Source organism: Cimex lectularius, unplaced genomic scaffold, assembly GCF_000648675.2.
Source record: "Cimex lectularius strain Harlan isolate CLEC.00 unplaced genomic scaffold, Clec_2.1 scaffold242, whole genome shotgun sequence".
Lineage (NCBI taxonomy): Eukaryota > Metazoa > Arthropoda > Insecta > Hemiptera > Cimicidae > Cimex > Cimex lectularius.
Window position 1 is genome coordinate 133,499 of NW_019392935.1, and position 27,852 is coordinate 161,350.

At 33.2% G+C, this 27,852-nt stretch overlaps 2 protein-coding genes across 8 annotated transcripts in view; one reads left to right on the forward strand and one right to left on the reverse strand.

Moving 5' to 3' along the window:
• Nucleotides 1-1,566: 1,566 nt before the first annotated feature.
• Nucleotides 1,567-27,827, forward strand: LOC106672250. Its single transcript, XM_014403536.2, has 8 exons — nucleotides 1,567-1,866; nucleotides 4,572-4,872; nucleotides 7,807-8,006; nucleotides 8,065-8,306; nucleotides 8,371-8,518; nucleotides 8,634-8,773; nucleotides 11,428-11,843; nucleotides 27,695-27,827. Exons 1-7 carry the CDS (start codon nucleotides 1,576-1,578, stop codon nucleotides 11,645-11,647), a joined length of 1,542 nt encoding a protein of 513 aa, XP_014259022.2. The 5' UTR covers nucleotides 1,567-1,575; the 3' UTR covers nucleotides 11,648-11,843; nucleotides 27,695-27,827.
• The window catches only part of LOC106672237 (alpha-L-iduronidase), a 33,199-nt gene continuing 24,800 nt past the window's right edge, over nucleotides 19,454-27,852 (reverse strand). For 3 of the 7 annotated variants that reach the window (XM_024229395.1, XM_024229398.1, XM_014403512.2), the window contains 5 exons: nucleotides 24,815-24,933; nucleotides 23,652-23,771; nucleotides 22,682-22,758; nucleotides 21,000-21,109; nucleotides 19,454-19,809 (listed from right to left, as the gene is read on the reverse strand). In XM_024229395.1, coding sequence (XP_024085163.1) covers nucleotides 19,658-19,809; nucleotides 21,000-21,109; nucleotides 22,682-22,758; nucleotides 23,652-23,771; nucleotides 24,815-24,933 — 578 coding nt within the window. In that variant the 3' untranslated portion in view covers nucleotides 19,454-19,657. Of the gene's footprint in view, nucleotides 19,810-20,999; nucleotides 21,110-22,681; nucleotides 22,759-23,638; nucleotides 23,772-24,810; nucleotides 24,934-27,852 lie in introns of those variants that run through there. The other 4 variants (XR_002910766.1, XM_024229397.1, XR_002910767.1 and 1 more) reach the window with 4 other exon arrangements.

The window sequence follows — 27,852 nt, forward strand, 5'->3', positions numbered from 1 at the left end:
TTGACCGCAGAGCACGAAGGGAAAATTGTATTAACACAGCCTTTCCCTTTACAGAATCCCATCTGTTTTTCGGGAAGAATTTGGAAAAGTTCTGTCCACCTAGTGATTCAATTTCAAAAATTTGGGTAAATAAATTAGTTACGTTATTGAGTTGTGCAAGACCTCTATACTTAACGGTTGTATGGTGGTCTGTAGTTAACCTGACCGATCGACTTTCTTAAAGAGAAGTTTTAATTAAACTAAGCTCCGTGGTTTTCGAAGAAAAAATTTCGTTGCATAGATTCAACAGGTAGTGCTCATGTTGGAGGGAGATATTTGAAACATTCATTGGACATTAAGTCAATCCCAGGCGCTTTTTTGGTCGGGATGAACAAATGCTTCCCTGTAGTTCCTCTAGTATTACTGGGTCATCCAACCCGGATAGTCTGCATCAAAATAAGTTATTGACTCCACACTTACCCTATCTGTTTTGAAATTTTTTTAAAAGAATATTTCCCATTCATAAGAACTTATTTCCTTCCCCTCCTTTAATTTAAGTTTATTCATTCTTCTGACTAAATTCTAGATATCGGTCCCATTATTGGCACCTTTATTCAGATACTGAGAGCGTAAATTGCGCTCTTGTCTCCTTACTTTTATACTGAAGTTTAAAGAAACAGTGTGTTGCGTTATGATTTTAAATGTCCCAATCTCACTAGCGATAAAAATAAATTAAACGGCATACTGCTTCTATGAACTTGAATATAAAAGAGAAGAGAGTAGAGCGCGATATCACCCTTTCAGTGCCGCGTAGAGGTAGGAATGAACTCAATATCACGCTTTGAGGGTCTGCGTAGAGGTAGGGATGTGCGCGCTATCACCCTTTCAGTGAGTTGGTAGAGGTAGGGATGAACTCGATATCACGCTTTGAGGGTCTGCGTAGAGGTAGGGATGTGCGCGATATCACCCTTTCATTGCCTACGTAGAGGTAGGGATGAACTCAATATCACACCCTTAGTGCAGCGTAGAGGAAGGGATGAACAATATATCACACCCGCAATGCTTGCAAAGAGGTAGGGTTGAGCGCGATATCAAGCTCTCAATGTCTCACTTGGGGAACGAAGAGCGCTGACCATAGTGAAATGGTCAATACCAAGCCATCTACATATATTATTTCCATAGAATTTTGGACTTTTCAGAATTAGTTGACATTTGTTTTTTGTTTTTTTATGCAGTTATTGTTAATCATGAAATATTGAACGCCGTTTTAATGAATACTTGCTATTCCGCCGATTTAATCATTCCTTCATTCCATAATCCTTTTGATGGAAAAGTCCTGTACCAGTAGTTAAAAAGTTACTAAACTTTCCTTTACCTCAACCAATAATACGTTAAGACGCTATTTCGCGTATGGTAGACCTACTAATAATAGACAATGAAGAACTGGTCAATTCCTGCTAATATATGCTAGCCCATTTCTTCCATCATTCCTTAAGACTATAGATTGAATAATTCAAACTACTATATCTTATTAATATTATTGTTATGTCGTTGTTGTAACTAGTAATTATTTGTTTCAGGTGTGCATGCAACTTGATGGCTCTTCTCTATAGGTTCGTCAAAATCCCTGATCGTGCCAACAGTCATATTTTCACATTTGTCGTCACCAAAAGCGTGACCCGCGATTTGGAACGGGATGTCACAAGCAAAGAGTTTTCATGTGGCCACCAGCGATGGGCAATCACGTTCTCCAGGACTGACAAGGTGCTAGGCGTTTATCTCGTCTGGAAATCAACGTCCAACTCTATGAGAGTCTATGTCGATTTTACATTCACGATTTTAAATAGGGAACATTTTTCTGTGAATGAAGCGTTTTCAGGCAAACAGGTATATATATTTTTTTAAATTTATATTCTACTGCTAATTAAACTGTGATGCTAAATGCACAGTGATATTTAAATCATAGTATAAAAAACAGCCTTAATGCTAAACACTGAGTCAAATTTAATCTTGCTTTCTTATTAAAACTAATTTCTATGATGTCCAAAGCTTTTTAGTAGCAACAGTTTATATTAATCTATTTTGTATTCATAAATGTAGTCTTCAGCATTTAATTGACGTCAAGAACTAATTTAATTTTTTGGCTTTTTTTTATTGGTAGTAATGCATTTTATTATTGAAATTTCCATTGTTAATGGCCAACCCTTGAGACTCCTTAACATTACAATATATCTCTTCACCCGTTATTAATCTTCCTGCCATGATCCACGTGAGCATTAAGGATGGCGTTGAGTCTTTACTGACAACACCGCCGAGGGGTAAATGTAAAAAATGTTGATACCTAGCTGGTGATATACGGGAGTGCTTTCTTTACCGAAGTGGTTTCGTCGAGATCGGATGAAACAAGAGCATTTACGAAAACTGCCACCGAGAGTAGAAACAATGAAATACATGAAAACTCCCAAAAAACCATAAGAAAAGAATAATTGGGGCAAGTTCTGATAGAAAAGAAAATGACGTTTTTTACGGGTGTTCACAACATCAGAGGTCAATCAACCATCAGGGTGTTTTCGAAAAAAAAAGCCTGTTTGTAGGTTATTCGAACCCCGTATCTCTACCTTACAGTGATGATTCGCTGTGCCAACGCCTTAACCGTTGCATCCACCGACGCCCCTAAAAGAAGACTTTTAAAAGATACTCCAAAAAGTTCGAACAGAACGGGGAGAATATTCAAATGTTTGATTAGCTAAGAAAAGCCTCCTTGATCCCTGGAAAAATACAAGTAAAAACTTCCTTCGCGACAAAGGTTGAATACCTTTCAAGGCATAATTAGAGGCGAGAGCAACACTAAAAACAAAGATATGATAGAACTACTAGTCACTGGCATCTGAGAAAACATCTCCATAACATGTGTATATTCAATGATGCCCCATTTGTAGTTTATGCAACGTGGGAGAAGAACCAGCCACCCATATCATGTAATGCAAAGTAACTAATAAAGACATAACCTGGGATACAGATAAAACCCAGGGAATATAAGCAACGATAGACAATGGCCTAGTACTCCTTCAGAGAAGGATCGAGTCAATTGTACTGAACTAAAGAACCAGGAAAGTACATCTCATCATCATCCTACCATCTTATCGTCAAGCTGTATATAGACAGTGCAGCATAACAACCAGTTCTCAAAATTTAGACACATAAAATAAGGTGTTCTTCAAGGTTCTATCCTAGGACCACACCTCATTACCTCATTTTTCCCATCCCAAAATATGAGAAATCAAACTCATTAGGGAAGTACACCTCAGTCTTCAAACAAAATTCATCAACACTTGTGCCTTAGAAAATCTTAAAAAAGGTTACACTGTCAAACAAAAATCCTCGTAAGATCAGAAAACCAAGTAGCTTTTAAAGCATTAGCATGTAAAAAAAAAATCACATCAAAACTAGTGAATGCAACCAAAACCTGGGGAAACACAACAACTATACATTGGGTACCAGGTCACAAAGGAATTTTAGGTAATAAAATGGCAATGAAATGGAGAAAGTAAAAATTCTGGACAGAGGTGGATCTGCAAGACCATATATAGACCCTTCACCTATTCTTAAAATATCGAAAACAAACGTAGAATCTTGCACCACAGAATCAATAAAAAAAAAAGTCAGGAGTGGATAAACTCTAGGTTGAAAAGAGAGGCGTTAGACAAGATGACAACATGCTTATGTTAAAAAAACAAAGCAAGCTCACTGTTACAGTTAGAGAGTTCTAACCTCAAAAGAGTGATAGGACTACCAGTCAATAGCATCTGAGAAAACAAAAATAACCCCACTTGTAGGTAATGCAATGAGGGAGGAAGAAACAACCATCCATATCATCTTCAAATGCAAACCATTCAATGGAAACATAACCTGGGATACAAAGAAAACCCAGGGAAAACACTTGTAGTAATGACTGTCAATGGCCTAGTACTTCTTAAGAGAAAGAGTCAAGTGCACTGGGGGGATGAATGTTTACAAGTTCGCTGCTACAAGGGCACACATTTTACTCAATACAATATTCGGACCTAGTGCATTAGCAAAAAGGTACATGCAACTCTGGCGGATGGGCTGACAGTGGGGTAGAACATAAGGGATTGCATTAAAATATATTGACATGTCGCAGAAAAACCACCCTTTAATATAGGGCATTACATCAAAATATTCTATTATCTACAGTTTTTGTATCAATGATATTAGAAGAAATTTGGATAAAAACAATAATAGAACCACCAAATTTGGTACAAAGTCACAAAAATCTAGCATAGTTAGAGAAAATTTATGACATAAAAGAAAAGAACCTGCTTTTCAACACATCCTTTAACTAACATCCAAGTTATTATTTTATCTTGGTTATTGGGAAGAACAACAAATCATAACGGAAAACACAGTAGCAAAAGCATAAACATAAATATCAAATATCATCGTGTCATGAATATGTTGCTTTATAGTAACCAGCGTTTTCTTATTACAAACTGCTTCTGTAATAAAATATATATTTAAAATATATTTATAATCAGAATAAATAAGAAAAATTAGTTGATGTGGTGTTTTAGGTTAAGTTCACACTGGACTGTCCTGCTCAAGGGAACCGTAATTACATTCCTGTTAATGATCTTTACTCAAGAAACTTCACTGATCACAATGGAGAATTCCAACTTGAGTTAAGTATGGGACATGTGAGAACTGTTTTCGATTCTGAATTTCGTGTTCCAACGTCCATGTTCGGGCATCTAACTAGAAGTCACCAAATGCCTGTGTCCAAGATGCCTGCTAAAATTGAAACCACGTATTTCACATTTGGAGGATTTGACTGGACTCTTGCATTGTACCCATTTGGTACTAAAGACCATCATGGTAAGTAATGTATTCTATGTCTGAAAGTTAAATTAAGCATTTTGTCCTTCTTACATTGTAACTGTTCTTTGTATGTACGTATTTTTTTTTTTTTATTTATGTCTGAGATTATCCAGCAAAAACATGGTTTTGTGAAAAAAAGTCAGTATTCACCAATCTTTGAATCTATCAAAAATTCTAAATTCGTTTGATAAACGTGTAGATACAATTCACACCGGTTTCGAGAAAGCGTTTGGCACTGTCAATCATGACATTTCGACTGTGAAGTGTGAAGACTTATGGTTTAGGTGATGATCTTCTCTGTTTTCACTCATTTCTGGAAAATAGGTTCCAAATAGTTATAGTTAATTTTTCTGGATCTTTTAAATGCTGTTACTTCATGAGTTCCTCAGGGATCTCACTTAGGTCCTCCATTGTTTCTTGTTTCATAAATGGCATTTATGCCAATGAAGTATCGATACTTTTCTACCATCCCTAATCCTCTTGACTAAATGCGAAAACTCTTAAAAAAATGTGTAACAGACACAGTCCGAAGTTCGCATCCAAGCTCTTGATAGACATGGATGATGATAGGTCGTTGAACTACAAATAGGAAGCAATCAACTTTCTGATGGAGGTCTTGGTCTGTCCGTTTTTCCTTGCACAAGTCCTTTTTGTAGGGTTTTTGGCAATTTAGAAGGAATTTATAATAATAATTTTAACTATACTCACTTCAGCCAATATTATTAAGGACTTCAATTAATTATTCTTTTTCATCTCGACCAAGACCTTAGAGAAAAAAATAATTAATTTAAATATTAATACGGTCAATTATGACCACTAAACATGTATGGATTATTAAGGACATGGGCATCGTGTTTGACAACAGCTAACATTTAAAAAATACATTTTAAATTTAGGTGCTAAAACTCTAAAACTTCTGGGATTTACAATTTTTGTAAAGATTTTCAGAACATTCAGGTGTTAAAATTGATTTGTACATCCTTTGTCAGATCCATCCTTGAATTCTCTCCTTAGTTTGGTTATCACATCAGAATCTACAATATTCTCTTGAAAGTTTCCCGCATAGGTTTCTCAGATAAATTGGGTTTTATTACACAATTTTTTCTGTAAATTATGCCAAATTTTTAATTTCATTAAATATAGACAGGGATGTGAATAAATGAGGCAGCCACAAGACCTTCCACACCTCAATCTGAGTAGATCAATAGAGTAGTTTCTTGTAATTCACTGGCCAGCTTCAGGTTGTTATTCAACTTCCATAACCTTACCAGTGTTTCCTTACTGTAGGATCTTGCTTGCAGCTTTTTCTCTTCTAGTTGCCATGCCTACATACTCATAGAAATGTAAAACGTGTTCTGCGGCCTCCTCTTCTTCCTTGCCATATCTGGACAGTGTTTCTTCTGTTTGTACTCCTATCCGGTTTATGTGTCCTCTTAGGCTCATGGAGTCCAACCAGAATCCTGGCCCTGTTGGGGTTTCTTCCAGAGATTCCTTTGTAGTCTTGCACATGGCCCTCCTACATGCCTGGGGTGTTGCTCTACCAGGTTTTGGACTTATTTTTGGATGTATCCACTATGGTTATCTTCCTGCAATGCATTCCTAGTCTATTTATTTCTCTAGTGCAGAGTTCAATCGCTATGATTTCAGATTTGAAAATTTAGCGTATTCACTTAAATTTAAAGCCAGTTCAGTCATCAGATTCATCCCGAGGCATCTAGCTCCTATGCCTGTATAAGTTTTCGAACCATTAGTATACCAACGGTAAATGGCCTTCAGAAGTACTTCGGCCATTCTTCCCTTTCTGACATAAGTACATTGTACTTACTGGTGAAGTTCGTATTTTGTAGTATTGGCATCGATTGGCATGCCTAGTATGGCATTTGCCAGTATCTCCTCCCTCCATTGTTCATTGACAAGGCCTATTCTTGCAGATGGTTGTCCAATTATGAGCTTGTGAGCCACTACTCTGGCATCTCCTTGATTTGGAGCTGTGAAAGGTTTTCCAAGGCCGCAGTTGGTGTTGTATGTATTTACAAATATAGACAGGCTTAAAACTAGATCTTAAATACATATTTAATATATTTGCAGATATATATATATATATATATATATATATATTTCTTCATTAAATAATTACATAAACTACCCACAACTCCTCCAATAAACAACATTTTAACCTAGCCTTACGCCTGAACAGTTATACTAAGTTTTCATCTCCAAGCAATAAACAAGCCAACTCCATTAACATAGACGATTTCAATGATAAAAATTACAAAAATAAAAAACTTTTAAGTTCCACTTCAAATTTATGTATGTTTAGTTACACCTTTTTCATAGCTAACATATTCTATGTCTAGTCTTCTTTACATAACCTATTGTGGTATAATTTTTCTCTTTAAATAAGCTATGTAAGGTTAACACACGGACACTTTTAGGTTAAAGCCCACGTATAGGCATGTAGAGAAAGGTTGTTCGATGTGTCCCACCTAATTGAAAGGTGAAATTCCTTGGCCCCATATAGAGAGCGTGTAGGAGTGCCATTTGATATGAGAATTGTGCTTGAGCATGGCAGCGAGTATCTGAGTCCCCTTTCAATTAATGGAGGAAACTGGGTTGTTTTATTGTACATAGTATTGAAAGTTTTGTCTACCTAGTGAGTGTTGAGAGTGAATGTATTTATTGGCATGAATGTGTAGTTTAAGAGTGTTGATGGCAGAATATTGAGTACCCCATTGGCCTTCAATTAGATTGGTTATATGTGTAAAGGGCTCTTTATATTCACTTATGTGTTTTCTTATATTTACTTATTGATCTATTTATTTTTGTATTGTATTTACCTTGTTTTTGTTTTTGTCCTATCAAATAAGGCTTTTAAGCACGTGTTTATAGTAAATAAAATAAATGTTTGATTTGTTTAATACCTGTTTTCAGGAAGTGGCTCTGATGGACGACTTTCACTGTATTTGAACCGATGTACAGGTTTTGATCATCAATGCAGGGTACGATATTCCGTGGTTTTAGGCGATGGAGAAAGAAGACTAGATTCTGGAATTGTAGATGACGTATCTGATTCCGATGGGAAAAGTTATGGCTGGCATCCTCGAGCAAGATTTCACGATTTGGTTTATAAAGTGAGAATAATTATTAACCTCTTTTTTTATCGACATTGATTTCCTTTAATTTACTCAGGGCTGTATTCGACTTCACCTTGAAATGATTTTGGCCAATACATTAAGTGAAGTTATATCAAGTGTTGTCATCCAACAACAAACCATGGGAGCCGCATCGATTGGGGTGACGGCCCAAGGAGTTTCACAGTGTTACGACAGGGATAAACAAGGCTGGAGCATTAAAACTGATTGTCATTCTGACTCTGTTAGACTACACATGGTGTATAAAGATATTCACAATGTACCCAGAAACCACTTGAGGTAACATTAACTTTTTTTTTACAGCTCAGACAATTTACAACTAGTTATATGCATAAAATTTCAGGTATGTATCATGGACTGCCTACGTGGTTCAACATCATGGTAAACATGTTGAGCCGGTTCCTCTCCCAGGAGCACCTTTCAGTCATTATTATGCGCAGGATGCGTCTGATGAAGGCATTATCATGGAAACAGATATTGGAATAAAAGAAGTAATTAACAAACATAATAATTATATTATTATACAAATGCATCATTTTAATGTGATAATTTAATAATCCAAAATGACCATTAGTAAGTCTGTATGAAATAAAATAATTATTTTAGTTGAGAGAACCAGGATGTCCTTATTTAACTGACAAAGGCCAACTTAAAGTTCAAGTTGAATGGGAAGAAAGTTTTCTACTTTTTCAATCTACGTATCATAAATATGATGATGTAAGCAGAATCCACAATCAACAAATGAGGTATAAATGCTGTAATTATTGTTTATTATTTATGTTTATTATTATACTCTCGACACGACATGCAAGAATGGCACAATTACACAGAAGACAAACACTTTGAGCCCTGAAGATGATCTCAATAAAGATCGAAACGTTGGCACGATAAAGAAAATGTTTTTCTGAAACCTACATCACACCAGACCGCATCTCATGATTTCTAAATAAATATTTATTATTATATATGTTGTAATTATTTTTTGTTGCTGGAACTACTTGTTACTTTAAAAATTGCAAATTTTAAACAATGTTTGTCATGGTTAATTGAAAATTTCACGATTGTGAAACAGGTTTAAACAATCAACAATTGAAAAATCTTTCATCATTACTAAAATATACATTTTCTCATTTACTATACTTGGGGATCATGGTGATCAGTAGGGATGAGTTATACGAATGAATGTACAAATAAAAAAAGTATTTTAATAAATAAACAAATAAAAATAATATTTTACAACTTAACTATAATATGACACAAAAATATAAGATAAGTTGTGTTTTTAAGTAACAAAAAAGCGATCGACTACATACATAATAGTGTGATAATTTATAATGTATTCTCGTATTTTTTTCTGAGCCTTGCACACCATTTATGAAACTTTTATTTCATAATTCATGCTATTTAGAAGCAAGTAAACCATTTTTATATTTTACATACTTGTAAATATTTAGAGGATTTTACACAGTTACATATTTTACCTTAATTTATTTTGACACATATTTAATTTTTAAAAAAATTTTAGTTTAAAAAAATGAGCAATTCACAATTAGGTTTTCAGAGGACTAAAAATTTCAAAACAAAAACAAACAAACAAAAATTTAGAAAAATATGAATTTTTAGATGTGTATTTTTTTAATATCAAATACGTAAAAGATTTTCCTTAAAGCGCTGAGTAGAGTAGGGGCTTTAAAGGATAACTATCCACCACGACCTGTCATAATGAGACAGGGACCTGGATAGAAGCCACTGTATACTAAGGTGAAAAATTTTTCAAAAATTAATAACATTGCAAAATTTGGAGAAATCGTGCAAACTTTAGCTTTTGTTCCAACCAACTTTTGATATTTGGAAAACCCAATGGGTGAACTCTGCAACAGCATTGCTAGTGAACGACGGCTTCCAAAAATTGGAAAATATTGGTGGAAGGACAGAGGACAAAGGGGAACAAACAGTTATGGATGTGCTAGGAAAAAAACTCAGACTTGACAAAATGAGAGATAGCCAAAAAACGAGATTTTCGTTTGGAGGAAATATCAAAAACAAATTTCTTCTCACTCCAAATGTAATTGCAGCCTTCAGTTGGGCCCAAAATATTTAAGTACCAGTTTGATGTAATTTGACTGTAGCAAATTATTTCAAATATTTTTGAAGATTAAAGTTTTACATTTTTAGTTTATCTCTTTTTCACATTTTTCAAATACCTAATATAATTACACATTAATTTATTAATTGAACTTTCACCCCTATGACTTGTCACTCTCCGATGTGATTGACTCTAGGGTCTACACCTCAGAGGAGTTCAGTTATGCCCCTTAAGATATCCAGGAGATCATCACTTCCCAATCAACGGGGTTAGGCTCCAACTGGGGCCTTTAACACCTAGGTCATTTACAGATTTGTAAACTATAATCTAACCTGAAACTAACTAACATCTATACACACCTATGTGCAATGCACTCATTTTGATTAGTGAGTGAAGTACTCAATATTCCTCCATCGACCTACATGCAATATTAATAATCTAATTTAAATTAGGATCTATGGGGTACTTTTATATTCTATGAATATTCAGCCATCAACCCTACCACACACAAACACTGCTGGAGGGGGTGATGGTGATGCTATATTTCGTCATCAGCCCCACACCACTCACGCTAATAAATACACACACTCAAAAATAACTGATCTATATGCAGTATAAAAAACCACATCCTCCAAACAGCAGAATAGGGGGACCCATTCTTAAATTCGGCAGCATGCCTACAAGCTCTCAGTAAGGAGCCAAGGCTGAAATGCTTCTATTATGTGGGACACACAACCTTTCTTTGCATAAGGGGCAGCTGCACAGGCTTTCATATTTTTTAATGCGTTTTTATTTTATAGAATTTTTTTTAGCACTAGAAAAAATGCATTTTTAGTTACAAAAAATTAAAAATGTACGTTATTTCAAATAAATTTGAAAATCAAAGGTTGATTTTTATTGGTTTTTATTGTCTTGTTATATTATTTCATTTTACAGATTATTCAACTAATTTGTGTAATTATATTTTTTTTATTCATAAATAAATGTTTTTTTTTGTTTTTTTACACACACACACACAAAATTTTTTCCTTCTTTTTTTTATCCGCATATTTATTAAAAAATAAATACGTATATATGTGTATATTGTATATTTTATTTCTCTTATAAATCCAGTAAGAAAACATATGTTTAGTAAACAAATACTAAAAATGTATGCAATTTAATGTTGCTTGTTGCAAGTCAATAATTTTAGTAAAAGAAAAATTTATGACCTAAACTTGCACATCTATTTTTTCTATTGACTTTGCAATTAACTAAAAAAAATAATCAAGTTAAAAAAATTGTATTTTTGTACATAGTCAACTTCTGTTTCAGGAAAGAGATTCACGCTCTTCAAGCTGAAAATTATGGGCTGGAAAGGCAACTGTTCAGTTACCAAAAAAGCATCGCTTTTGCGCATTCCAGGGGGACTTACTCCGACGATCTAGTCTCTCCCGATGGAAGAGGCGAAGACGACGAAGACGAAAGGTACTACGAAGATAGGACATATTCATTGGGTGACAGAAGTTTGTCAACTGACACAGAGTATGCCTGAGAACATAAGAATTCTGGTAAACCCAAAACGAGAACTTGGCCACGTCATCCTCCTCCGAAGCAACAACGCACAGTTGACCAGATCCCTGAATCGTTCACGCAGAAGGAAAGGCGGAATTACAGTTTGTGGAACACAATCGCTGATTATATGTGCGCTGTTGGTCAAATCGCAGCATATGCTGTCAAACCGTCAAACAGTAAATTATTTCATATTTATAAATAATTAATAATATTTGATTTGATATTTATAATTATCTTTTCATCGTTCTTTTATGATATGTATAATTTATGCCTTTTATTTGCAAAAATAGCAAATTGCAACTATTTGCTGAATGAAGAAAACATTTTTTTTTTTGAACAAAGATTTGAAGTCAATATTACCAAAATTGGCATAACCTAATATAAAAATTGACAATCATTGTTCAAAATCCAAATAATAAGTGTATGACTTTTTTGTCATTTTGATTGATAAACTATACAGGGTTTTGTATTAGACCAACTCAACTTGAAAGCAAATTTTAAATTTTTAGTATAATTTGTTTGAATGAAATTTTCCGTCGGATTTTTGGAATTATAAAGGAAAGAAAAAAAATCATACACTATAGTATAACATTCATAGCTTAAATTAGCTAATATAAAAAAATTGAACCAAACAAATATTAAAAGTGTGTTTATAAAAATCTAAAATAATTATTTTTATAAATATTATATAACATAAATTGTGTTTATATAGCTTATTTTAATTTTCTATTACACATAATTTACAATTTACACGCAGAAGTCGCATATTAAAATTTTTTAGACCCTTAATATGAAAATACTTTCATCTTTACACACATGTTTCAATTTTAAGCTTGTAAATTTAGGTTTTGATTTAAATTTTAATTCTAAAAATCTAAAAGCAACAGTGTTCTAATTAAATGTATTTATATTACTGTGAACACTGTTCATTTTAAAATACTAAACTTATATAAAAAAAATTCAGCTATTGAAAGAAAACAAATAACACGATGTATCTACCGCACTTTTCTTCTATGGCCATTCTACACTCGACTTTTTATTCATAATGAATCTCATGCTGAATTTCATTAGGCACATATATAAAAATGTTCATCGTTTTCTCAAAACTTTCCGTCCTAAATAATTTAAATAGACAATGGGAAAATAAATAAGATTTGAATTAGAAAACAAACCCTATAGTGGAATTTTGACGTAATTCTCTTTCATGGACCTACCTAATAACTACCATATTTTCATAGAGTGTAGATCTATATGAATTTTGTAATTTTCCTTTCGTTATTCAAAATGAAGTGAATGTAATATAAAAATTAAGGCTGAATTGCATTAAATATAATGATATATAAATGCTTTTAGCAAATTTTTGAATAGCAATTGGGACCAACCATAAAACTAGTTGTGTGACTACAAAAATTTGAGTTGGTTTCATTTTTTCACGAGTGTAAATAATTGGCTATTGTAAAACCTGATTTTTTTAGACAGGTAAAAATGAAAAATCGAAGAATTTTGGTGGAATAATTCAAATGCAATGCATTTTTTGTGAATATCAAAATGTCTATGGACAGATGTTTTTTTTTTTAAATTGGTAATCGATAGTAACGAGTTGAGAGTTTCACCATCTTTCTAGGCATAGGTCCTCCAAAAATTTGAAGTTAACCCTGTGGAAAATAATCTTTTATCAATTTGATAATAAAGATTTTAATTAATTTCAAGAAAAATGACATGCTATGAGAATGAATAGATTTTTACATAGGTATATGAAATATTAATTTAATAGATCAATGTTGAAATGTTGATGGAACTTATGATATTGAATGTACAATAATGAAAAAAAATTGTTATGACATATGTCACTTTGATTTTACATAATATAAATAAGTGTATAGTATATCTTCTGTAGGAGAAATTTATAAAGTAATTTTTCACTGGATATGTAACAACTTGCTGTTTATCATTTAATCTTTCATATCCGACCTGGTTTTTTTTTTCAAACTTACGAAACCCTAAAGAAAAATTCAAAAGTTATACAAAACTCAACATCAATTCTCTTTTTTTTTTAATCAGAAATCTAATTCTCTATAAACTGGAAATTTCTGAATATTAATATCAATACTTAACATTTATAAAAGGTCGTATTATGTTCCTTCAAATAGTCCAGTAATAAACATTTTATTTCAAACGGTATTTAATGGAATATATTTATTTAAATTTTATTATTATAAAGATGCTGTAACTTTTCAAATATCGCACAATTATAAGTGCACAGATTTATAAAGCAAAGTTTATTTATAATTTCATACTTCGCTTTTTATAATTAAAGAATTTTCTATATCTCAAAAAAAAATTTTTTTTTGTAATATTTTTTCTGTATTGACTTCTTAAAACATTATTGATTAAGTAGTTCATGTTGTTCTTGAATATATTGTTGTATAGATGAAAGTATACTTTGGTGTTGCTGTTATGTATCGATGGGAATTTAAATGTTATTTGTTGTCTCGTTTAATTTACAATACTGCATAATTATGTAGTTTGTTTGGTGTAAGAAGCTGTATCCAATAAATAAGGTTCGATTTTCCGACCAATGAAACTTTGTACATTACATATTTGGTTTTATGCTTCATCGTTTTATTAATATCGTAACACTCAAAACACCATGCATTCAAGAATAATAATTTATTGAAATATTTTTGAACAAAATTGAATTTTATTTTTATATAGAGACAAAATGGCATAGAGCTAATAAAATTCCAACATTTTTTAACTGATTTTATTCGTAGCGCCATCAATTTATGGTTTTATATAAAGATATTTGATAAAATGTTCTAATTCTGATGTCAATTGTTTAGAAAATCTATATTAGTAGGATTTATAATATATATAATTCATTGTTTAACTTCTATCGAAAAGAGTAGTTATAGGAGTATAAATAGTTTAAATTTTATTTACGATTGTTAATTTTATATAAAGTATTGTAAGTACGTTTTACAATATAACAGATCACTATTTAATGAAACACTTTAACATATTTTAACAGTAACATTTTTATTCTATTTTATTAACAATTTCTAGATTAAAACTGAAAGATGTATTTTTAAGATAGACGATAGTTACTAAACAAAAATGTAGAGATATAACTGTCAACATTCTAAAAAAAATTTTGACCTAAAGGTTCATTGTGAGCTTTTCAGCTTAACACAGGTATTTAATTTATTTTTCAATTCTTACAAAGAACGCATGTTCGTTTAAGAACTTGTAATTGATTTTACTAGTACTATAAACGGAAAGGCCGAAGACGTGTTAACATTACAGTTGTCAACAAGCATTGCACCGTTTATTTTACATTAATCTATTTTTTTAAGATAGGTACAAGTTTTAATAAAAAACCTCTTGGGCTGAATGCTTATATAAATTTTATATGACTTGCGTATTTAGAAAAACAGGTTAATGTAATAATATTTTTAATATATTGAGTATTAAGTGTTCATTAATCTATACTATCAGTGTGCCTTTCTCAATATATGCTTCACTTTCCCAGTATAAATGCTTCTCTTAAAATGCCTAATGTGCTTAGTGTTGATGAAAAAACAAATATATATAGGGTGAGTTTAACTTCTGTTCCTTATATTTATTTATTTATTTTATATATATATTTTTTTATTGGAATGTTTTTGAGAAAAATCCCGAGACACTTTTATTTTTGTCTAGGTTCTCATGAACCAACAAGTTTTGATCTAACTCTGCTGGATAAACAGATTCAGATATATACTGCTATATAGATAGTATTTCAAATTGCAATTTGATTATTTAAAGGACTTTTAACACTGAATTAAACGATGCAAATGGGTTTTAATTTAGAGCTACCGTTCTTAAGTTATTTGCAAAAAAACCTATTCTGAACATTTTTTGTTTGTTTTTTGGGTAAATGAAATTTTCTTCAATTTCTTTAACCAATTTATTTTTCAGTTTAGTTAATGGATAAATTACTTATGGTACAGGAAGAAAAAATTCGGAACAATTTCCTCAAATAACATCGATCAACTCTCTGGATGTATATCATTAAAGCGCGATTCAGCCTTGTCCAAAATACAAACTTAAATAAACTAATATTTAACAAACAAACCAAAATAAAAATTTGTTGATATTTGAACCTTTTGAATAATCCCCCCCCCCAAAAAAAAGATTGAAATGTTTTAATTCTCAGTTAACCTTATTGTAAAAATTCGCCAGTCTAAAGTTTAGTTTTTACGTTCTTCAACTTTCTGTGCAAATCGTAAAAATATCTCATACATTACCAGAAAAATTAGAGATGATGAGTTGGGAAAAGTGGGCCAAAATTGACCTATGTCTAGAGTATCCCGTCCCGTCGGTCAATGTTAGTGAGGGAATTGTTCTGAATGTTTACTTTAATTTTTAAAAAATGCACTTGCAATTTGAAATCGTTAAGTTTCTATCAATATATCGTTATCCTAGAGAGTAGTAGCGAAACTTTTTGGCTCATGAGAAATGCCTCAAATAAAAATTTTCCCATGGATTTTTCACGAAAACGCCCCAATAGAAAAAAATATACAGTGGAACAGAAGGTAAACTCAACCTGTACATATTTATATGTACATATATATACATATTTCATGTATAAAACAAATTACTGTGTTCAACTTTATTGCATTTAGTTTTCTTTATCACGAAAAGGCATACTTTACACTAAAATCAATTGAAATCCATTTCAATTAATGTTTTTTGATGATTTCCACATAAGATTACAGTTTGTTCCTGATGAAATATTTTCTACTTTCTATTTTCCTACAATAATTATATTAGCGATTGATACTATTTTAGAAAATAAATGATATATTCTATTACTTATGTTCTTCAGTGAAAAAAAATTCTATTCTAAATATAATCGATTGTGTCATTTAAAATTGGTTTTTATTTTTCTTCAATTCCCTCCCCCAATGAACTTTTTAATTAATTATATCAGTTCCATTTTTACATTTAGAAGATGTATCAAAATATTTAATATTGCATTGTATAGGAACGTTATTTGTAGGGAGAGGATTTTTATATTTACTTTTTTTACCAAATATTGCCATATTACATAGTATTGATGTTTTGAAGCAATTTAAAACATGCCGGTGTTACATATTTTCAAATATTTTGGGGTAAATTAAATTTTTATTACATATTTTCATCACATATTTTACTATATTGTGGGATTTTTAACATTGGTGTAACAGTTTTAATTCATGATATGTATGGCATTAAAAGAAAAGTAAAAATGATTTTTTTTAATTTTTATTTTTACTAGCCATCCGCCAACACCGACCAGGGAGGCTCCCCAGTCTTATACCATTTATTACACCTTGCAAAGCTGACCGTATGAGCCCCTTTTCAAGTATGTGATAAGAAATCATTTACAGTAAATACACCTATGGAAAAGTCCACTTTTTCGAGGGTTCCTGGCATTTTGCAGAAGCAGCACACTGACCCACCCTTGGGATGTGGGAAAACACAAATGTTATTCATGTTATAGTTCAGTCAAATTACAATTTTTAACGTTTCTCAGGAAGAGGAATACGCATTCAGACACTTTTATTTCAGTCACAATCGACAACCATCTGTAGATTCAACAGCAGTGCTGACAGAGTATATCCAATCAAGGAATTGCTTCCTCTCCATGTCATACTCGAGACATTTTAAAATGATATATCTGAAGTCCTCGAGAGTCACAAGTTGAGCGTTTCTCTTAATTAATTTTGTACAGGTAAGCTCTACCAATTGAAACTTCCCTAAGGCTGGACAAGGTTGTACAGAAGAGCTTACTCTCAACAAAACATCACGGCCTCCTCAGGATTGATGGAAACAGACTCTGTTAATACCTACCCTTGTCGGACACTTCGCATGTTGCCATTTCTTTTTCATCTCGTGCCAAATTGTGGCCTGAATGTCATCAGTAGGAATCTTTATTTCCATTTTTGTCTATTTGGGTTGCTGATTTGACCAAAATGTCTCTCGTGAATAATACCAGAGTGACAATACCCAGCAAAAGTGCAAAAGACCACTACTCTACTGTCTTCCTCTTCAGCCTGTTGTTACAAGATGAGGGGCATGGTTAGAAGCTGTGGAATTTCTTCAAATCAATGATTTTATATGAAAATTTGTTGATTCTGCTTGCTACATATATTGAAAAGGACGGAAATGTAATGGGAAAAAATATACTCATCCTTCTGTTTAGCTAATGCCATGGGTATTTAACATACGATAAAAAAACTGGAAGCCCAAAATATTTTCAGTTATTGAGAATATGGATGCACGTGAATCTTAACTTTAACTATTAAAAAACTGCTGGAGGAGAATTCAGCAATAAAATAAAAAAGGTGGATAAATGCTAAAAAATCCTGGATTCCAAGGGCTAAAAAACATCTCTGACCTCTTGCAAGGTAATCGAGGAGAAACTTCAGAACCAGAAATTAATGTACACCCAAATGAAATTTGAAATTCGCTCCAAAAACATGGTAGATGTGGAACACTTTTTTAGCAAATACGAATCCAGTGACCTGTTTGTCACTTGAACTTTTGAAAATTTATATATCATGTCATGTTTTATATATCATTCATATATCATCGTGACTTCGATCCACTCATGCACTAACTTTCCATCTCTTTGAAAAATGGCAAAAAGGAGGGAACATTCAAAAGGTGGGGTTGAGATGGTAAGTTAGTGTCCGAGTGGATCGAAGTCACGATAGCTCAAGTGGTAGAGTAGCGGCGTATCAAGTCGAAGGTCGTGGGTTCNCCGAGTGGATCGAGGTCACGATAGCTCAAGTGGTAGAGCAGCGTCGTATCAAGCCGAAGGTTGTGGGTTCGAATCCTGCTCGTGACACTGACTTTTTTATCTCAACTAAAAACCTTGATTAATTGAATTTTAAATATAATACAAAGAATGAAATTAATTTAAATTTGATTTTGTCTGGATGAAAATAATTCTTTTAACCATATCAAATTTATTTTGTTTTTAAAATATTTTCTCATTTTATATTTTTTCTAAAATAAAGACATATTTATGTACATATTTGGACTTTTTAGTATATAAAAATTTACTCCCTATATCAGTATCATGAAGAGATTAACAGAAAATTTTTTATTGAAATTTCTTCTGACTATGAAGCCTTGATTTGCCTCAAGTAATTTATAGATATTTTAAAATAAAGTTTCAATTTTCATAAACTTATTGCACTTTACAATAAGATATAATTGTTAAATTACTACTTTTTAATTTGATGTATATGCTCAGGTTGGAACAAAGAAGGGAAATTCTTAACATTCAACATCACAAATTTTCAAATTCTGCTTACATTTTTAACTCAATACTTCAAACAGTGAAATACATATATAAAACAATTATAATTTAATTACACAATAATATTCCTAATAATTAGATTATAAAATGGTTTTAGCCATTAATGTTTTTGTTTGACTATTAATAATGATAATAAACTATTTTAAAAAGGATTGAACACCGCACTCACTCTACCATTCATCATTTCTATAAACTATTTTTGTGTACATCAGTTCACTTATTCCAAATACCATTAAATAATTGGATAAAAACAGAAATCACTATTTGAAGGACTTAGGTAACTTTTTGCTTATATTGTGATATCATTCATATTGAACATTTATTTTTACACACATCAGTAACAATTGTATTGTTTTATGAACTTCGATTATAGAAAAATTTTTAAATATAAATATTACAAAGTATGAACATATATTTAGAAATTTGGGAGACCGCATTGGCTGAGTGGTTAGGGCTTCTGGCTCATGGCTTAGAAGTCCTGGGTTCAAATCCTGGCAGAGGCCATGGCTTTTTAATCGATTATAGTATGCAAAATGTATTTTAAAATGGTTTAATTGTACTAAACAAAAGCAGAAAAGTCTTTATAAATTTATTTTTTTAAACAAAAATCCTTACATAAAAATACATTGAACATAATCAATAATAAAGCTCGTCGGAAAATTCGCTTTTCTGGTCCCAATAGTCAACAGCAACAACACGATATTTTCCCCTAGTTAACTCGTCGATTTCATTTGGAATATAGTTCAAATGTTGTGAATTATTTTTATAAGTAAAGTAATTTAGAAAATCTGAAAAATAATAAGTGACTTTCAGTAAGATTATATTCTAATATAATTACAGGTGTTTTGTTAAAAATAATTATTTTATGGTATGCACTGTGATTGTGAGGGCGTGTACACTTCATGGCCACTCCCACCGCGCTGTTTATATGGTGGAATTGTATGCAATTTGGCATATGCTAGAGGTGATTCGAGATGATGGTGGCTCTACTATGTAGTCTCACTCAGTGTGGTTACTGTTGCCCATAACAGAACCTCTCATTGGAGAGATACCAGAAACTAGAGGTTGTCTGAGTACACCGACATATAGGTCCAGGAGGTATCAAAAAGGGGGATGAGGTGGCTGAAACTGGTACCTCCCAACCTCCAAGCTTAACCACTTTGATCCAGACCCTTCAGGCTAAAAATTCTATAAAAACATGATTAAAAGAAAGTGGTAGCATTGGTGAGCTGGATCAGCAGAAAAGTACTTGTGTACAAAGTCAATATGTGGCCCATGGAGGACGATGACTCATAGAAGAAGGGTTTTCCTCACCCGATTAAGAATAGGCCATAGAGTTGAAACACAGACACTTTTGGGACAAAGCCCAAGCATTTAGAGCAAGGTGGGTCAATGTGACCTACTTGACTGAAGGGTACCGTTTCTAGACGCCATGGAGAGAGTGTACAGGAATGTCACTCGATATGAGAATTGTGCTTGAGCACGGAATTGTTTGGGTCCCCTGTTCTGATTCTTGGAAAAACACGGTTTTTTCCAATGGAAATATATACTATACTATACAATTATAGTACTGAACTAATGCTAGCTTTATGTCAATAGAGTTTGTTCAGAGTGAATGTATTTATTAGCGTGAATGTGTAGTGTGAGAGGGTCAGTGACTGAATATTGCGAGACCCCAATGACCCTCAATTGGCGGTTGGATGGATAAAACCAAGGTCTGACCATGGACTACCAATACCCACAGTGGGTGATTCTCAAGGTGAACTGAGACTATGGGAAGTGCTCAACTCTGAACATGTGTGTATGTACATGTATGTGCAGGTTTGAGCTTATATAAATCTGTAATCAGTATTATATTTGCAAACATATATTCATATTTATAACAATTGTATAAAATGAAATGTATATGTTAAGATGTTTATATAGTTATGTTTTATTAATAAACATTCATTATTAAAATTACTATTTACATATTTACCTTCTTGCGCAGCATAGTGGAAGTGGCAAAAAAATGTATCTTTGTTATTGATCCTTATGAATGAATCACTCCCTTCTCTTTGGAATTGAACAATATAAGTTTTAATGCAACTGGAACAAAAACAATTAGGTTATGCTTCATTTCGTTTTTAGCCTGTATCCTTTAAATACAATGCAATGATTGAGGGTGTTTCTTAATCCAAAAACAGGTCTGGCAAGTTTTCTGCCTTTGGATAAGCTCTTTAGCTTAAGTGAGGTTCCAACATACTCATCATGGCCTTTTTCAACATTGAACAACAATACGGACCAGAAGCAAAAAGCACCGAGGATGACTTCAAATAAAGTCAAAAACTTGGCAGAACTGTGCTTAGATTAAAAAAAACTGCTGGTCGATAGTACACTGATGAACTAAATTAATCATCACCCTCCATACTTAAATTTAGGTTTATTCATATTTTGCATATCAAAAATAGATTTGGTTGTAAAAATAAGACGTTTAAAAAGAAAATGTTTATTACCTGATACTAAAAACAATTATTGAGTAAAAAAAAATTAGTAAAAATGGAAAAAAAAACTTTTTTGTACCCTTTAATACTATTTTCCTCTCTAGCACAAATCCTGTCTGTTAAAAGCCATTACATCCCCTAGAAAAGATATCTGGTAAAATCCTAAGGAATTTTTTCCCATTCATCAAAAGCCATTTCCAACTCTACTAGGGTGTTAGGACCTGGGTTTCGTCATCGCTTAAGTTGGTCCCAAAGGGGTTCGATTGGATTCAACACTGGACTTCATACTGGCCACACCAAGCACTCAATTCCAACCATTCAGGTAGTCATCCACAGTACCTGCTCTAGGGGTCTGGCATTATCATGCATTAGCAAGAATCTCTCACCGATGTGGGGGGCAAATGGTACTACATCTTCTTCGCTTATATTTTGTAAGTACCACTGTGAAGTTAGAGATCTTCCTCCACAACACCAATTCAGTGCGGACGTCCAAGGAAGAGGTCCAGAAGCCAGGTGCCGGGCACTAAAGTTATTTTCATTGTGCCTTGTTCTACAGTCCTGGAGGAAATCGAAACATTTTGGACTTGTCTTATCAGATTTCTTATCTCATTTCCCTCCCGTAATGCTGAGTTTTTGTGCAGCCTGGTGATGGATGAATGTACTGTCTCTTTCATCCGTAGACCTAAGTTGACCCTGCCTTGGCCTTCTAGTATGAAGCCCTGTTTCTCTGAAGTGCCGAAGAACCTTTTTATTGTAGAGTGACTCCTGGCGACTTCGTACTGGTTATATCATTCCTCTAGTAGTGTTATGATCCTGACATTGTCATACTCACTCATATGTTTGACTGGAGCCATAAAAAATGGTTTAAGAACAAGAATAATATCAGATGAAATCAACCAAGGAAAAATATTAATTGAAAGCGATCTTTAGATGTAGCAGAATGGAAAGGCATAATGCTACTTTTTGCACAAATGGGATCAGTACAAAAGTAAATAAGTGAAGTTAAAAAAAAACGTTATTTAAATGTGGAAAGATAATGGATTTAATTTTAAACTAAATAAATTTAATGGTGCGTTAAATTTGTTCATCGGTGTACAATAATCTATCATTATAAAATGTTTATCCTAAATTGTATAAAATTGTTTTGTACAAGACATTTACATTGTAAAAGTATTACCTGTTGACATTGTCGTTGTCTTTCCAAATCAACAAGACTTCATTGAATGTAATATTTATTGCCAGCAAATTTGTAACCTATGCAAATACAATAATTGAATGTAATTAATAATACACTAGTTTTCGTGGTCCGCTTGACCAATTAATATCTTTCAATTAATTAAGGTTTTTAGATGAGATAAAAAAGTCAGTGTCACGAGCGGGATTCGAACCCATGACCTTCGGCTAGATATCTGAGTGGATCGAAGTCACAATAGCTAAAGTGGTTGAGTAGCGGCTTATTTAGCCGAAGGTCGTGGGTTCAAATCCAGCTCGTGACACTGACGTTTTTATCTCAACTAAAGACCTTAATTAATTGAAAGTAATTAATAATCTGTGACACAATGTGGTGAAGATCGCTTGGTAATAACCCTGAACATTTAACATCTTGCTCTAAACACCCTTGCAGGTTATGTCTGTTGGATGAGTTTGGCATTTTTTGACTGATAAAATATAACAAAATAGCATAAACACCCACTGCTAAAACTTTGTGCACCAACTACAAAACCAGCAAGACCAGGGTGATCAGAGATGATCTAGTTACAATCGGGCAATCGTGCTCTTGAAGCGCAAAAGCCTCTCGGACAACCTGGCCCATTGATGCCGCCATTTTTCATTTATCGTGTTCTTTACTGCTAGCTTGGCGTCAGAGGGCCTGGTCGCGATGGTCCGGTCTGGAGGGTGGAACGTCCTGGCCTTTGCCGCCTTATCCGCACATTCATTACCCTCCAGCTCTCTCATAATTATTGTTTTATCAAAGAAAAAATTTAAAAAAAAACAATCAAATCAAGTTGGCTCTAGCAAGGATGAAATTGAACTGTTTTTCTTTATTTTTAATCTAAAGAGTGTAAAAGTAGTTGAATAATACTCTATAAAGGTAAACAAGTTATTCATGTTGAGTTTAAATTTGATACTATTCCAAAATTGCATACCTTGATTGGCCCTTGTGATGTTATATGACACATATTTATTAAAGTCACTGACGGGTTGCTGATATTAAGAGAGAGATTTATTTGCCCCTTTGCTATACCTTGAGATATAAGATGTGGACCCTAAAATATAGTTAAAGATATTTAAATTTATATATTTTTTAATAATAGCTAGCTGTTAATGTGATGCTAATTTAATGCTAGCTGCATTCTTCAAAGATTTAAATATTAAGTTGTTTGCTCTATTTTTCATTTCAAACTGCATTAGTTTTTCTTTAAGTTCACTGTTTTCCTTTTTTAGAGCTGTAATTTCTTCTTTCATTGAGAGTAATTTTTTAGTGAATTCAATAACATTTTGGTTGATTATTTTAAGATCAGTGTTGGCCATTCATTTAGCAGAAAGCTTAGTGTCCAATAATTATTATTTCAGCTAGCGCTTTGTTCTGTTTTCTAGCTGCCTTTTCTCAAAGATTTCTTTTTTTAACAGTAGTTTCTTTGTCGAGATCAGGTGAAGAATTCTAATTCTTTTGTTTCTAGGTATGGGTACACTACTCCAATTATTATTATATATTTCTTAAATTGCTCATGAGATATAGTGAGTGTGCAATAATTAATATAGCCGATGTTTAATATTTTATATCCACCTACAATTTGGAGACTTTAAAAATGTGCCACTTTGATGATTTTCTTAGTATTATTAATATATAGGCAAGTAACTACAAACAGCTAGTGGGCTAAAGTGTGCATTTTCTGGTAGATATGGTGGTGGAGTCTTCCTTTCACTTTCAACTTTCCCACTTAAGTCTTTTATGAAAAATGAATTTAAAAAATTCAAAAGCATGTGCACTGTTTGCCAGTTAGACAACCTCCATGAATAATCTCGATCTTGGTGTGGTCAATGGATGATACTGTCATCACAGTCCTTGGAGTGTTGGGACTGAGTCTATGTTTTTTGAGAAATTTGAAACCAGTTGTTAAAAACTTTCTTTTTTCCCAGCTGGCTGCTATTGCCGGCCTCTCATGTTTTGCCCATCTTGCAGCTTTTCTATACCCCTATTTTTAATGTTGTACCCTTCCACGTGATTAAAATGTCCTATTAGATAATATGAACATGCTACTATTAAATACTATTGTACTACAATAAACATAACTGAACAGTTACTTGCTTGTGAGTTTCTAATCAATTTCCTTTGATAGGCAGAAGGTGAAGAAGGATTATTTAAGTCATGAAAAGTCTTAGCTGGATGTGGCAAAAGATTACTGATCATATAGACAGCATATTTCACTGGAAATTAAAAAAAAGTATTAGCAGTTTAAAGATAGATAAAGCCAGCACAAAGTCGCCAGGAGACTGACACAATAGTAAAGTGTTTTCGGCACTTCAGAGGGACTCTAGAAGGGTTCAGACAAGAAGAACCAGGTCAGGGTCGACCTAGGTTTTTAGATGAGAGAGATGAGATTCATCTATAATCAGGCTCTGCGAAACCACAGAATTACGGGAAATGAGATAAGAAATCTAATAAGACAAGTAGGTCTTGACATGGGCGTAATTTCATAAGGGGATGCTTAGGAGAAAGGTAGACCCATGCACGGAAGGTCATTGATATTCTGGGGTGGCATATGACTTGGATACCCGCACCGGATTGGTTGTTATGCGAGATCTCTAACTTTACAGAGGTACCTACAAGACATGATTAAAGTTCATGTAGTACCATTTGCCCCCCATCGGTGAGATATTCTTGCTAATGCAGGATAATGCCAGGCCCACATAGAGCACATATTGACTACCTGAATGAGGTTGGAATTGAGTGCTTGGTGTGGCCAGCTCAAAGTCCAGATTTGAACACCATTGAACACATTTGGGACTAACTTAAGCAATGATGAAACCCAGGTACACTAGAAGAGTTGTGTTAATTTTGTCCATAGCACACAATTAGGTAGGTAGGTCATACAGGAGGGCGTAGCATTTTGGGTGGCGAAGATGAAGGGTCTGACCATTGTACAATATCTGTTTCGCACTACGTACTATCAATAAAAAAGCATGGGCTCTTTCAGGATTTGTACCCAGAACTGCTAGCAGGGCAAATATATTATTCAGACCAGTCTTTACCTCATTTTTAAAATATGATTTATTAAAGCCTAACATAGACTATTAATCTTAACTCTGAACGATAAATGACCTATGTAAATGGGTTTTGGGAAATGATCATAGGTTATGATCCTATCAACCAAGAAGCTGTGCTTATCCTCTATATCAGTGGTTCCCAAAGTGGTCCCCGGTATCATTCAGGGGAGTCCGTGGAAAATTAAAATTGATTTGGGGTGAACAATGTCAGGGGGTTCGCACAAGGTTTAATATAAAATAATATAATATAAATAATAATTCACTAATTTCGTGGTCCGCTTGGACAATTAATATATTACAATTAATTAAGGTTTTTAGTTGAGATAAAAAAGTCAATGGCACGAGCGGGATTCGAACCCACGATCTTCGGCTAGTAAATTAAATTCACTAATTTCGTGGTCCGCTTGACCAATTAATATATTACAATTAATTAAGGTTTTTAGTTGAGATAAAAAAGTCAATGGCACGAGCGGGATTCGAACCCACGATCTTCGGCTAGATACGCCGCTGCTCTACCACTTGATCTATCGTGACCTCGATCCACTCGGACACTAACTTCCCATCTCAATCCCACCTTTTGAATTGTCCCTCCTTTTTGCCATTTTTCAAAAATAGCGATAGCTCAAGTGGTAGAGCAGCGGCGTATCTTGCCGAAGATCGTGGGTTCGAATCCCGCTCGTGCCATTTACTTTTTTATCTCAACTAAAAACCTTAATTAATTGTAATAAATAATAATATAAAATAATAGAATATAAAACTGAAGTATGTTGGTTATCTAAAAGTGCATGTTTAAATCGATTTTATGCGCTCTTTGATTCTGTGTTGGAATTCCTGTAAACCAGACTATGATTTGCGACACAATTTAATTAACTAAAAAAATGACATAGCCTATATCTGATTTATTTGCCAAATTTAACAAAACTAATTTGAAACTAACTACATGGTGACCAATTAAATTTAATCAAAACTAAAAGCGTAATATCTGCAGTTGCAAGACAAAACCTTTACAAACAAAACTTGGGAAGAGGAGACGCTCTCAGTTTCCAAATCTTTTGAAATTTCAAATTAGAGATGAAGATTTGCTTGCTTACTGTCAACACTTAACGGCTCTTCATACAGACTTGAACCAAAGATTTGAAGACGTTCTTCACTTGGATCTGGGTGTTGAACCCTTTTGCACGTGGACAAAATAAGATCCTAAACACAGATGAATCCATACTAATACAGGAGCAGCTTATTGAAATATCTACAAATAAGGAACTGAAACCAATGTTTGAACAAGGATACCACAAATTCTGCAACAGATCCTAATTTTTTTATCCTGCATTATGGGTTATTGTACAGACGTTGTTGACTGCTTTCCCGACTTCCTATTTGGTAGAACATGGATTCAGTGCCGTTATGAACCTCATCACAAAATAAAGAAACCGATTAGAAATTATACACTCGTAGCATCTCATCACGTTCATTTAAGTCATTAATTATTCAGAAATCATGAGATGCGGTCTGGTGTGATATGTTTATAAACTTTATAAACGTAAAACAGCAATATCACACTGGCACCCTCAACACGACACGCAAGAATGGCACAATTACACAGAAGACAAACACTTTGAGTGAGTAGAAATACTTTGAATATAAAAAAATATATTTTGCATTGTATAAATTCACTTTTTTCCACANTATATTTAACAATTTTTTTTTTTTAATTTGTAATTTTTATATTATGCATTTATGTGGCTTTTTCACTCGGGGGTCCGTGGGCAATTTCTGACTATAAAAAAGGGATCCATGGGTCAAAAAAGTTTGGGAACCACTGCTCTATATTCTCCAAAGGCCACTTATCAAATGCTCTTGATACTTGATGATTTCCACTGATGCTACCACATTCTTTTAATCATGTTTTTCATTGTATTTTTAGCGCCAGGGAGCCTGATCGCAGAGGTTAAGTCCTTAGGTTGGGACATCCCGAGGTATGGATGTGAATAAAAACCATTTACAACACCCATGGAAAAGTCTACGTAACCAGAATCATTGCCAGTCAGAAAAGAGTAAATATATACAAAAGAACTGTGTCTA